This window comes from Harpia harpyja, chromosome 14 (assembly GCF_026419915.1).
Source record: "Harpia harpyja isolate bHarHar1 chromosome 14, bHarHar1 primary haplotype, whole genome shotgun sequence".
Lineage (NCBI taxonomy): Eukaryota > Metazoa > Chordata > Aves > Accipitriformes > Accipitridae > Harpia > Harpia harpyja.
The window spans coordinates 27,520,924-27,534,510 of record NC_068953.1 but is presented as its reverse complement, the minus strand read 5'-3'; the positions used below and the strand labels follow the sequence as shown (position 1 = coordinate 27,534,510).

General features: G+C 45.6%; 1 protein-coding gene across 4 annotated transcripts in view; it reads right to left on the bottom strand.

Moving 5' to 3' along the window:
* SHC4 (SHC adaptor protein 4) overlaps positions 1 to 13,587 on the bottom strand; it is a 34,368-nt gene that overhangs the window by 13,558 nt on the left and 7,223 nt on the right. For all 4 annotated transcript variants that reach the window (XM_052808365.1, XM_052808366.1, XM_052808367.1 and 1 more), the window contains exons 2-5: positions 9,962 to 10,032; positions 2,841 to 2,904; positions 1,790 to 1,909; positions 41 to 94 (exon numbers count right to left, since the gene is read on the bottom strand). In XM_052808365.1, coding sequence (XP_052664325.1) covers positions 41 to 94; positions 1,790 to 1,909; positions 2,841 to 2,904; positions 9,962 to 10,032 — 309 coding nt within the window. The remainder of the gene's footprint in view (positions 1 to 40; positions 95 to 1,789; positions 1,910 to 2,840; positions 2,905 to 9,961; positions 10,033 to 13,587) is intronic.

Genomic DNA, 13,587 nt, shown 5'->3' with positions numbered 1-13,587 from the left:
ATTATACCTGCGGAAGTATATCTTATAAATCAATACTTACTGGGTCACCTCCAGAAGCAAATGAGATGGACTGCATGTGATGGTTGGCAATAATCTGAAAAGCATGACAAACTAGTTAAACATGCTCATGTGCCACAGATTTAGAAAACAGCAGAGCACATATCTTCATAGAGCAAGCAATTAAGTTCATGACAACCCAATCCATTAATAAATGCACATATCATTTGTGAAGGAAGGAGATAAGAAAAGGAATATTTCTGAGGCTAGCCATTCATGTTTAGTAATGTCTAGATCCCCAAGTAATCTTCCTTCAAGGGTTTTCAGAATGAGTTCAACCACCAACTTCTAACCTGGTCAGTATGAAGCTAAATGAGACTTTGAAAGGGGGAATAACTGGAGACATTGGATGCATTTACAAAGTCTTGAGATATTAATGCATTTTAAAGATACCAACAATTTTATTTAAATGCCTGATGTATATAATGATGGTGTTTTTACAAACAGGCCCTACTGATATTCTGCTCATATTCTCTCTCACCACTAGCACCAAACTGTTACCTGGTAGAAATTTCACTAGCCAGATCAAGCATCAACTATTCTTGGTTTCAAACACTACCTCATCTCTGGAGACAAACTGTTCTTTATTATAAAATCAAGTGCAATAGATCATGCAGGTGTGAACACAATGAAACATGGTGGCAGCGCAAGAATAGATAAATAGATAATAGATAATAGATAAATAGGATTTTCCATTTGCAAAGGTCTAGTAATGAAAGACCTAGGAAGAATTTCAAGACAGCATCCTGCACGCCCATGTGTGCAGTGATCGGGCACATCAGTGTATTTGGAAAGAGATCTGTCCAGCCATCTTTTAGTCCCATTACAAACAGGAATAGGTTAAAAGGGCCACACTTTAGCTGCCAACCCCCCGAGTTTTACCTGCTGTAGGGAAGCCCTTTGCTGCTGTACCTGAAAGGAAGGGAAACATGCTGCCATAAATCCTTACTCCTCCTAGCACAGAGGTCCAAGGGACAGGAGACCTCTGTGCTGCAGGCAAAGCCCCAAGAGCTGCTTGATGCTCAGCACGGCATCAGCTCAGCGCAGTGATTCCTCAGAGCCAGTGAGGCAGAACTACCTCCCTGATGTTCCCCTGCTCCAGCTTGGAGCAAAACCTGCTGCTGGGCCTAGGCAAGATCGTGCTGGGAGCTGAAGCCAACAGCTGACAGAGGAATTAGGTGGGCAGGACAAAGCTCCTCATCACATCTGCCAAGAAGGGAGCACACCCCAGTTCCAGGGCAGATCCAGGCTCTCAGGAATACATCCCAATTGAGCCCAGAGACTTTGTATAGTATAACTGATTATGCACATATATTACCCAGCTGTAAAATAGCTTTGAATGACACCAAAGCCAAGCTCTGACTCAATACTTTTATCAATTTTTTCTTCTCTAGGACTTGTAAGAAACTCCAGTCGGGACTAGTGCCTTGTTTATTAGGCACTGTACAGGCAGACACACACAGAGAAACAGTTTGCCAAGCACTTAAGGATCCCTCCCCATGGAAGACACCATTGTAAACAAAAAGGGTATATGTGCTGCATGTCCAATTCCTCCAAAGTGCTCTAATTTTTAAATTCACAGGCATCATGTAATTCAGCTTTACCAGGCATGCACAAAAAGACTAAAGGGTGCTGCTTTCTCTTCAAAGCGCCCAGCCTTTCCTTCAGAAGCCACAAAAGGAAGAGAATACAGTAACACGGAGAAAAGGACACTGATTTATATGTATCCTACCTGCTGCGTCTCAACATTAATCAAAGTGAGGCTGCTTGTTGAAATGGTCAGTTTTATATTCACACCAGAAAACTGAAGGTTACTTTTGCCAAGTACAGAAGACAGAAACTTCACTGGAGGCTTTGAACAAAGAAACAAAAGAAAGAGGCTGTCAGCTGTGTCTGTCAGAGGCAGAAACATATCAAAGTCAAGTAGATTTTACGATATCTTATTGAGAATTTCAGTGGAGCAAGGATAGTGGCTTGATCAAATGCAAATAGATCTTCTAACAAATACCAGCTTTGAATACAATACTTGTAGGCATGGTTTTTATGTCAATAATGGGAAAAAAGTTTTAAAGCAAAATCCCAGTGAGCTAAATGTTATAGCTGGCTCAGTAATTCAGAATGTGTAATTTTCCTGCTGAACTCTGCTTCGTTTCCTGGGGATGAAGCATTTCTGAGTAAATCAAAAAATTCTCTCACATACTCATTTTTCAGGAGCAAGTTCATTCCTCCCAAGCCCCACAGTTACAGAAGGGAATCAGTAAGTTCCACCGGACAACCCAACAGCAGTCACTGATGTTGCCCCTCATTGCATCCCAGTTATTTAATAAGTGATCAGCCCATTAAACACTGTCATTTTAGTTGTGTTTAATTTTATATATATATACACATATTAAAATAAATATATATATATAAAAATAACAATCAGGTTGTCCTCCAGTGAATGAGCTCCCTTCTGCAATCAAAAAAAAAAAAAAACAAAAAAAACCCTCCGACATTTTACGAGCCAGAACCTAAAAATTGTAAAGCACCAAGCACTGCAAAGGCTGCTAGGAGCAGGAACTCTGGGCAAAGCATTAATCCTGGAGAAAATAAGGCAGGGCATGGTCTCGGCCCCAAACCAAGCAGGCTAAACACCCTGCTACAAGTGCTTTCATACTGTACTGAGTTCGGGTGGATTAATGTACGCTAACTCCAGCATGGACTGAAGCCTGTTAGGGAATCATGTATCCAGCTTATGAAAAGCAGATATAGAAAATTAATCATTCAGCTAAAACAGTATTTACCTTCCGCTTTTTTATAGCTCCATTTGTACCTGATACAGCTTCACACAGTCGGCTTATTGCTTCCCTGCAAATAGAAAAATACAGCACAAACTGTTGGACCATTTCACATGCATCATCTGTAACAGGGCCAGCAACATTGCAATTTATTGTTATCATCCCACTTATAAACACTTAAATCTTCTGGAAGGTTTTTCACAGTTGTTTTTCTTCTTTCCTCCCACTGTTAAAAAAAACAAAACTATGTAACAAAATACAAGGATTCAGCAGCCTGGTTTGTGTTGATTCTTTTTCTCCATAAAGCACATCAGTTTCACCTAATGAAAATTTGTTTTTAAAAAAACCCATCAACTAACCACAAGGAACTCAAACAACCTAATGCCTTCAAATCCTTTTTCTCAGTACAGTTGATAGGTCTTTTGCTTGGCAGGGAGGCTCCCCTTCCTCCCTTAATCCTTCTTATTTAGAGCAGCAGGGTGCCGTGATTGCCTTCCTGGTGTTTGGGGTTTCTCTTTTTTTTTAAAAAAAAACGGGTGGGGATGGGGGAGGTGTTGTCAGCTTCTCCAGTTCTTTGTCAAATCTGAGGCCTCAGGTTGTATCTTTCCATCTCTGGCAGGTATTTCCCAAACTAGACGTCCTTTCCAGCCACCCACCATTCTCTACAGGCACCTCTCAGTTAGGGAAGCAGAAGGGCAAGGCATAAAGCTCTCACAGTGTTTATTGGTCTATACCAAAGACAGCTAAATCACACACTTAATATAACATAGCGATGCGCTGCACCTATTTTCCACACTTGAACAAAGAAAATTCCGATATATGCTCAGGCAGGTGACTGGTTTGGACAACAGTGGAGCACTCAACTGCCCTGATTGAGCTTAGCACAGCAGCTGGAAAAAAAGCCTTTTGCTGGCAGTCACAGGCTTTCCCTGACTGATACTTACTGTTTTGAAGTCAATGGAAAAAATAGCGACTTACTGGGCTGGGATGTGCTTAGCAAGTTTCCTTAACCTTGCCTGGACAGCCCGGTCCACGCCGCAGCTCCCGACCTCTCCAGCTGCCCTGGCCCTTTGCCACGGGGCTGCGGGGTGAGCTGCGCTGCCGGCTCCCCATCATCCTTTCAGGCTTCGGTTCCCATACCGGGTGATTTCATTTTGAGGCTGTAGCCTCAGCCTTTCTGTCACGGCTGAATTCGGACTTGGGCTTTCAAGGGATGGGATTTTGTTTTGTTCTTAAGGGGAAGGGAATTTGTTTGTTTGTTTATGTTATTGGATTATTATCCAAAGAGATAATTAGGAAACGAGCTAGTTAGGAAAGTTTGTCTGTTTTCAGATCCCCGCATGTGTGTGGGAGGAACATACCACTGGCCTTCATTTCCTGAGAAAGTTTTGGTTCAGAAGGGCTAAAAAATATCAGGAGACCAAACAATGGCAAGAAGCTCTGGCCAGATACATCCCATGGAGCAGAGGTGCCCCAGCGAGGAGTGTAGTCCCCCCAGGACCCGGCGGGGTCGTGCCTGGGGAGCAGATCAGACCGCAAGTAAAGCCAGCACAGCGCCGGTGAACCGCAGCATTGCCACTGCTCCCTGCTCAGTGCCCCATGGACATTGCTACGCTGGTGGGCTACGTGCTTAAAGCACTGAAGATCAGTGATGCTACATCGAGTCTTCATGTCAGAAAACATCCTGAGAAATTCAGTCTGGAGACTGTCAAATGAATGAAGACCTCATCCATGGCAAAATAATAAAAATGTAATTAATATGTTCTAAGTGAAAACAGCAGGGAAGAAGAGGAGCCTCATTGTGGGCTACACAAGATGGGTAAGAAACACAGCCTTTTAAATATGGCCTTTTTTTAGCCTTTTAAAGCAAAGCACTTCTCCCTACACAGCTGAAAACATGCTTTTGAAATGAATTCCTGATATCCTTCTTGTTTAGCTCCGGTTCTATTTAGCTGTTACCAGTAGAAAGGCCAAAACTAAAACAAAAAAAAAAGGGAAAGGCATCCTGCAGGATGAACTTGCAGATTCCAATAATCAGCTTGGAAAATGAGAGCTCATCTTCTCATTCAATATTAAAGGAAATTAAAATCAGAGCCAAGACATTAAGGCTACTTGGAGCCTTCAAGTCTAGCTCTACCTAGAAACAAAACCAGATACAGAACAAATTGGAAAAACAGGAAAATCATCTATTTTGGTGACAAATGACTTCTCACACACTTCAGGCAGCCCATGTGGAATATGGAGTTGTAGGCAAAGTTGCCAGCAACAGACCCCGTTCTTGTACAAGCCAGTGTGGTGACTGCCCACTTCACCACACTCTGAAGCACTTGTCCAGCAAACAGGAACCAAAAAGTAGGCAAATCATTTCCACTTAATAGTTTCTATTACCTCTCTCTGGTAGAGGAAATCATCTTCTCACAGACGTTTCTTGCTGCATAGCTGTGGGTGGTTTTCCAGGTGACCTAACAAACCTTCTCAAATACTATTTTAAAGGTGTGAAAAGCAGCAGTTTGTAACACCTTGCTGCTACAACTGAACACTTCTAACCCTTGGTCATTTCCACAGGGCAGGCAGACCTGACCTAGAAACTGCACCATATATTAGGAAGAAAAGAAACTCTGGATACAGCCACGATAAACTGAAATCGGATTTACTGTATCTGTGCTTTCTTCCTGGAAATCTGCTATTAATTCATTCTTACAGCTGTTCATTTTCAAACAGTTGCTCGGGCAAGTCTCTGCTTTTAGGTCTGCTGGATGGCATATACCTGTGCATAGCTTGCGTAGTTAATTGCCTTGTTCCTGGATGAATGTGCAACCTTATGAGTTCTGGCATTTGCTTGTCTTCTTGATATCTTCCAAATCTGAGGCAGTAGCAGAAAACGTGGCCTTGTTATTCCAGTCATGTTGCTGCTTTTTCTTTCTCTCCTCCTTGTCATTCATCCCAAAGCAAAACACTTTGGTGTTTTTTTGTTTTTCTTTTAAATCACCCTGAATGAGATAACTCCACTTGCATACTCTGCAGCAGCTCTTCTCAACCCTGGGAGCCACAGAATGAAATTGGGAGAGCTGTGAGGAATTAAAATTGTTCTTGTAGTTTAAGCCAAAGAAAATCTCGCTCCTCGACTCCTCAGGAATCTTCTGCCATTTGAAGTCGAGTCACTGTCTGTCGGTCCTACAGTGCCCACATGATTACAAAAACTGGTCATTGTTTCATTGACAGTTTTCACCTTCCGTAGTGAATGGAAGAGATTTGGGTCAGCTCTTTTCACCATCCTGAAAAATATTACTCTGAAGCACTTTGGTCCCCTGGGCTGTCACCAGCAGCAGACCTACTGCAGAGGCAGAGGTCCTGCTCCTGGCCCCAGCAGATGCCCATCCATTGCAGGCAGAGTTTCCCAGGGGTTATTCTGCTGGGCAGCAGTTCAGAGAGGATCAAGGCTGGCACAGTTCCCTGGGGGCACCGATGTGGGCTCCACGACGTGGGATGGGGAAGCAGGACCATCCCTTTTCGACTAGGACGCTGAGGCTCCTGAGCACACAGCTGTAGGCAGCTCCCCACCTCCTGGGCCGAGATGCACTGAACCAGGACAGTGCCACAGCCCCCATGCAGCTGAGTGCTGCGGAAGCCAGTGGCACAGCGAATTTTTGCTTTCTCCCCCAAAAATCTGGGGCAGCCCCCCAGCCCCGCAGGGCACTGCTCCCTCTGCTCGCTGGGTTAGCAGCCAGCCACCCAGCCAGGCTACGTCCACTTGGCAAGGGCTCAGCAAGCGCTGGGGCAGGAGGGAGTGACAAGGACAGCCCCATTTTTGGCATCCCTAAGCCTTTAGATCAGCTCAGCTGTACAGTCCACAGGTTTCCTCTGGGTCTGCACCTCTGGAGCGAAACCTGCAGCAGACACTCCTCCCCAAGCGTGCAGAAGTGGGAGAGCGCCGTGCTGGCAGTAACAGTGAGCCGCTTTGTTTATTGTTCTCCCAAATGAGAGCAAAAAACATGCGAGATGGGCTGATGTAAGCAAGTAAGCATGCTGTTGAAGATTTGCTTTTAAGCATCTAAGGCTCTGCCTACACTATCTAACAGAAAGGGATTGTGTAGCTCAACAAAGTTGAAATTAATCTTCCAAACAAAGTCAGCCTTCTTCCACCAGCCCTCCCCAGCAGCACGTTTCAGACACCCTTTGCCCTTCGCTGCCTGACCATTTTCAAGTTTGCAAGTTAATGCCCCGATCTGAGATACAGAATCCCTTTTCCCATAAATGCCCAAATACAATGACTAATAATAAGCTTGATTTAACAGAATTGGGAGATGTGTAAGAGGAAAAGATCTGAAGGGCTGGACAAGGGAAGTGCACATCAGGGTCCAGCAAAGACAGGACCTGCCATAGCACAAGGGCGACAGCCCGAACACATCTTGTACCAAAAACAGCAAGCACAGCACGTTTATGGGTGACCATTCAAAAAAATACAAAGCCTCTCAAGGAGAGGAACCTGTTACCCTTATTGTTATTTCTTGGTGTTACTCTTGTCATCTACATGGAGTTTGGGATCACAAATTTCTGCAAAATGGGAGGAATGTCCTACGAGCTGGAAGAGGAAAATTCTGCGGCAAAATCTCCTCTGCCAATCTCCTCACCGCACAGCCACCGAGGGCAAAGAGCACCTCAGTGCCTGGCCCTTCCCTTGCTACGCTGTGGTCATTTGGCCTGATGGCCATACTGCATCTCTGCACCCCGTGGTCATTCATAGCGCTGGAGAGGCCACTTTCTGCCTTCCCCAACCCTGTGCCTGGTAAGCGAGTGAAAATGCAAGTCCAGCAAGAAACTAGAAAATTAATCCTCCATGCTCATCTCTTTCGACTCTTCACGGCACTTTGGCAAACATAAGTTTGTTGATCTTTCCAACATTCATGTGAGGTAGGTAAATAATAGCTTTAATTTTAGAGATCAGGAGCCTAAGAATGCAAATACACATAAAGCAAGGCAGGGAGCAGACATAATTAGAGACCCTTTCTACATCACTTTAAAACAGAAGATGCCTCTGTTTAGTGAAACGCCATCGGAGTAAAAATATTTTTTAGCCCCAGTACAAACAACAGAGATGATTAAAATGGGATCATTTCCAATAACTCCTTGGTTGGTACATTGTGCATGCCATCTATAAACTCACTCCCCCAGGAGAACAATAGGGGAATAATCAATGTTATCTTCGCTCCAGTCAGCTTGTAATCAATCAAACTTTAAAGTTTGCATGCATGAGCTCAGCACTTCAGCATTTGGTTTGCAAGCAGTTTAAGTTTTGAATTTCTCATGCACAAAAGAGCCCGTTAAGGTCAGCAGTGGCATTTTTTTTTAGGTGACGGAAATATTTCCATTGTTAAGTTTTCACATAGCTCTGGTTAACAAAACCTTACCATTTGGGCCAAATTTAAGTTGGCAAGCTCTTGTCACACAGTAATTCATATTCATTATTTTCCAGACAAACCATCCAAAGCTCTGTTTTGTAGGTGTAGCAGCATACGTATTCCGTGTCTTGCAAAAGGGAGATAACCTCGTTCTTCGGCCAAGGCTGTTGAAGAATGCAGCGGCTTGGTCTGAATGAGCCGGGCTGATTGCTTTGGGCTAAGTGTACTCCATGGCTCTTCTTGATTGGTAAACAACTAGGCTGAGGGAAGTATATTTGTATCCCAGGCACTTCTCCATACGCACATGCAGGAACTGGGTGAGTGCGTGCTTATGCTGATTGTAAATGTCAACAACCGCTGATTTTGAATACAAAACAAATCGGGCAGCTTTCGAGTGTGGTATATAGGCATTTAAGGACTCAAGTTTTTCAGTTTCTTCCTTTTAGCTGATAAGTCTGGGAACCAATAGGTAGAAAAGTAACACTTATCTCTTCATGTTCCTTTCCTTTCTCCAGGATTTCTTTGATACAAACACTTGAGGAAGCAAAGGAGCATCTGTAAATCATCCACCAGCAGGAAGGAAGAGTTGGGCAGGCACAGGAAGCCTCAACCACACTCCTGGCATCCTCAGCATGAACCATGCCAGAAAAATAGCTGAGGGGAGGAGGGAACAGGTCTGAGGCCGGGCCAAAATACTCTGCACACACCCACCCCTCCAAAAAGCCTCTGGAGGTGCCAGGATGCCGGGTGGCTGCTGGGGCTGCCCGGCAGCGCGCTAGTCCTGGCTGCTGGACCGTGAGTACATCCCAGCAGCACGCAGCGCTCTGAGCTGGCAAGAGGGTGCTTATTTTGAAAACTCAAACACTCCTGCACTGACAGACTTACAAGAATAAACGTAAAAAGAAAACTGGGCTCTTCTGATCCTGACAGGACATTTCACCAACCCCACAGGTGCATATATTAATAATCTACACCCAGCAACTGGCAGCAATCTGCAACAGAAGTTGCAAACTTCTCAAAAGATCACAAAATATTCCACATTTAAACCACATTCAGTTGTATCTGAGAGCAAAATATTCATCTTTTTCTGGTTTGCAGCCTGAAAACTTAGGCCTGCAGTACAGTTGGAAATGGCTGTATTTCAACATGTTTTCCTTGTGACTCTGCTTCCAGCTGAGCCTGGCCTTGGTGCAGATGGGGTCAAGCAATGTCACGCATCTGATAAAAATTCATTAGATGACCTTGCTAGATTGAGGGACCGATGGCACTTTCTGCGTCGGGTGTGAAGCAGCGTGGCAGAGGCCTGCGAGCATCCCGGCTCGCCGCCTCGGCCACCCACAACCACGGCAGCACCAGCAGATTTACCCTGTGTCTCGGGTGAGCTGTGCAGGCAGCGCTGAGCCCAGTGTGCATGGCCTGGCTGCTGCCGGTACCCAGCTAGCTGGGGTTGTCTGTACCGTGCTGTGACTGCAGAGGGAGGCTCTCTGCATCCAGAACAAGAATGGGGAGAGAAAGTAGGTCTGTGGCTGAAACAAGCCGTTTTCCAATGCGAATAGCCTATTGTGATGATCAAATAATTCAAATCATCGCTTGGGAAAAAAACCAAACAAAACATGCAAACTCCTATTCAAAATTGTTTCAGAGCTTGGCACGCACCCTTGGCTTTATACAGAAATTAGCACTAGGGATTTTCATTCTTGGGCTGAATTTCAGTTTGATACCACCTACCTGGTGACTTGCGTTCGTGTGCCAAAGTCCAGGGACCTCATTGACTGCAGCACTTCAATACAGCCCATGTACTAGGGAAAACGGAGAGAAAGGAGGACTTTGTTAATACCTAGCACACAGGTAAGAGGAGGATCACAGAAGGAAGCAAATGTGATTTCAGTCCACTAAGTATATGCAGAACCACAGTCTAAATGGAAAATCAAATCAGCCATCTTAAAGCTGCTTCCTAAATAGATCTTGTTTTACTGAAAAATGTAGAGAAGAGCAATAAAGATACCAGTGCCTTCAGCAACATAGCACAAAAAAAGCTAAAGCACTCTGGGGATACAAAATCCAAACATTCCTTTTTTCCAGTTCTGCTTAGTCTCACTGATTAGCCTGTGGTACTGAGCTGGGAGGAATATATGAATGTTGGAGGGAAATTCCCCGGGAGCAGAGGGGCTCTGGAAGCCCCACGGGACCAATGCACTCAGAGCCCCCGTGCAGAAGAGCTGAATGTCCCTTCAGAGCAGTGGGAGGCATTACTAGGCATGAGGAAAACCACTGGCTCCATGCTGCTGCACGTCTGATGACAAATAACCTCTGCAGAAGATGAAGGAGGTAGCATTGCAGTTCTAGCTCATAGCAACAACTCTTAAGGGCCTGCGCTATAAAGTGACCTGCTTTAAATTAGAGTCCCACACTTCCATTGTATGAGGCAGAGCTGGGGGCTTTTTCTATACTCGTTTGGAATTTGCATAGGACTAATTTTCAGAAACATCAAGAATGTGATGGCATGTCAGCCCATAAACTCCTTTGATGTTATGTACAAACCTATGGAACATTTTCATCTCAACGAAGTAGGCTAGGCTAAGTCTATCCACTGAGTTTACCTCTTCCAAAACATATCTTACTAATTCCTTCAGCATTTCTGTTGATATCCATCTCTCTGCTGTTGAAGCGCTCCAACATCTCCATTTCACATGGCTGCCATAGGTCTGGGTCTCTCAGTTTGCATCCCTTCTTCCACAACGACTTCTCCTGGAGGAAAAAGGGCTTTTGGGAGCATCCTGCAGTGCTCACACAGTGCCCGTGGGCTGCAGAGACAGCCTGCCTGCGCAGACGTCTGCTGCAGAAAGTCAAAGCCTCTGGGATACAGCAGATAACCTGGAAATCTCAGGCAAGGACACGCATGCTCTGTCCTCTTTTTCTGAATGGACAGAGGAAGCATTCTCTGTCCAGAGAAAGGTATTGTATTTACCTCTTCTGCCTCACTTTGCCTGTGAAATGATATTGCTGCTGGTCCATTCAGAGGGGGTTGGATTTAGGTATCTGTTTCAGCTTTGGAGACTTTCAGAAATGAATGCGTGTGTTAAAAAGAGAACGTTATGTGTGCAGTCAAGCAGGGATTCCACAACAATTGTATTATCCCTATTTGGTCTCTTTCCAGATAGCAATGTAACCCTTGGGAGAACTCCAGAATTAGGTCAGAGACCTGGAAGGACATCAATAAGAATCTGAAGGGTTAGCAGAACTGCTTCCCTAATCAACATTTAATGACTTTGTAAAGGACTCTGAGAGCTATCTTACTTGTTAAAGATATTCCTGCTTAATGGGAACAAAGCAAACATGGAAAATACATCTAGAGCCTCAGCTTGGAGCACAATGGTGACCTCTGATCCTATGTTATAAGGTCAAGCATCCTGTGAGCTGTTTGGCTGCTCCTCTATCCTTGAAAACAGAAAGATTTAGAGGAGTAGGTGAGTCACATGCTGATAAGTGAGTCCCCACTGCATCCTGAACAGATGCGTGGGAAGCTACTCTAAGCAAAGATGAAAAATCAATATTAGGTTTTTGCATAAGTGACCCTGAGTGAAGCTGAACTTATCAATGATTCACAAAAGACCTTTTTTTTTTTTTTTCCTTTAAAAGCCTGAGTAGGAAAGTGCATTAACATGGCACCTCACTGCATCTCTCATTTATTTTAGCTGCCATTGGTTATCTAAACCAGCACAGTTAGTAATGGCTGAACCTTCACGTCTCAGTAGGAGGCTACAGAGAACCAGCAGAGCCCTGGGCAGGGGGATGCCTCGGGCCTGGGGCAGAGGAAGTCGGGGTCACAGAGCTGGGAGAAGCCCATGGAGCACATAAAAGGACAATGGGATACCAGAAGCCTATTCAAGAAAACAAAAGACACTCTCGTGAAAGAAAGAATAATTAACAAATAAACAAGGAAAAGATTAACCCCTCCATAGCTGAGTCCGACAAGCAGTATGACCGGTGTATGATAGGAAGGGGAAGGCAGGAGACAAGGGCAACGCCTGTCTCAAGACTTCTCCTGCACCCAGACTCCAGTTCAGGTGGTGCCCCTACTCCCCATCCTGTATATCCCAAACAGCAGCTCCCACAAAAAGCTAGTGGGCTCGTCCCGGGATGCAGGGTCGAGGCCAGCTCCCACTTTCCTGCTGCAGTGAGGGTCAAGCTAAAGCATCAGCAGGGCAGCAGCCACGGGTGCCCTCCTGCAGTGCCCAGGGAGAAGAAGTCACAGCAGCGCACAGCCCTTGCCCCAGCCCAAGCTATCTGCCAGGTGCTTTTGTAACATGGCGATAGCAATACCAAGGGTTCAAAGGTGGTGTCCGAGGAAAGAGGTTCATCTCCCGAAGCCCCACAAAGAGGAGCACGGCTCGCCTTCACTGAGCTGCTAGGGGAAGCTGGACACAGGCACAAGGGTGCTGTAACCAGCCCAGGGCAACAATCATAGATATAACTGCAGAATTCAGCTACCTATAGAAAAATAAAATGCCAAGACTGAAACAACGCGAGTGCTAAAGACTTGACATCGCCAACAAAAGCAGATGCTGAACCCGCTGATCTGTCAGCAGCAGGATGGAGAGCTCTTGCCAGGACGAGCAACAGCTCTCAGGAGAGAAAGGAGACTTGCCAGCCCCTGCCGGAAAGGGAACGGCTCCTCTAAAGGCAACGTGCACAAAGCTGTCCCCTGTCTCCCTGCAAAGGGCTGGGGAGAGCATCAGCACTGGGGGCTGCTTTGTCTCTTAGTGTTTGAATCCCGAGGGTGATCCACGGCTGGCTGCTGTTTCCCCACGCCACCAGGATGGCGGGGGGAGCGGGGAGGGGAGAGAAGGGCGGTTACTGAAGATGCACACATCTTTTCACAAGAGATGATGGAGAGTGACTGCAAACAGGATGAGGGACTGTGTAGGAGGAGATGTGAAGGCACTAGGCAGGGCCTGTGTGAATAAGCTTTTCAGGCACCCCCTAATCCAGACCCACGTCTCATTTCATTCCCTGCCATAACGCAGCTAGTGGCTCCAGCTCCAGCTTGAATGACAGCCAGTGATTCACCCGCGGGAATGACACAGGAAGCAGCACACGGAGCTCCTAATTAAACAATACAGCTGCAGCCTTGCAATTTTACCTATTAGTTAACAGGCATTAATTCATGCATAATGCCAAGAGCAGCTCCTACAGACCCCACAGCCAACTAACAAAAAATCCAAGCGACATGCTTTCCTCGCAGAGGCAGTCAGGTAGCATGCTGCTGCTAAACAGCCTCTGTCCAAACATATGTGAGACTACGTTCAAATTCCCTAAAAACATAACACAGACCCCTGGGCAGAAACCGGCCA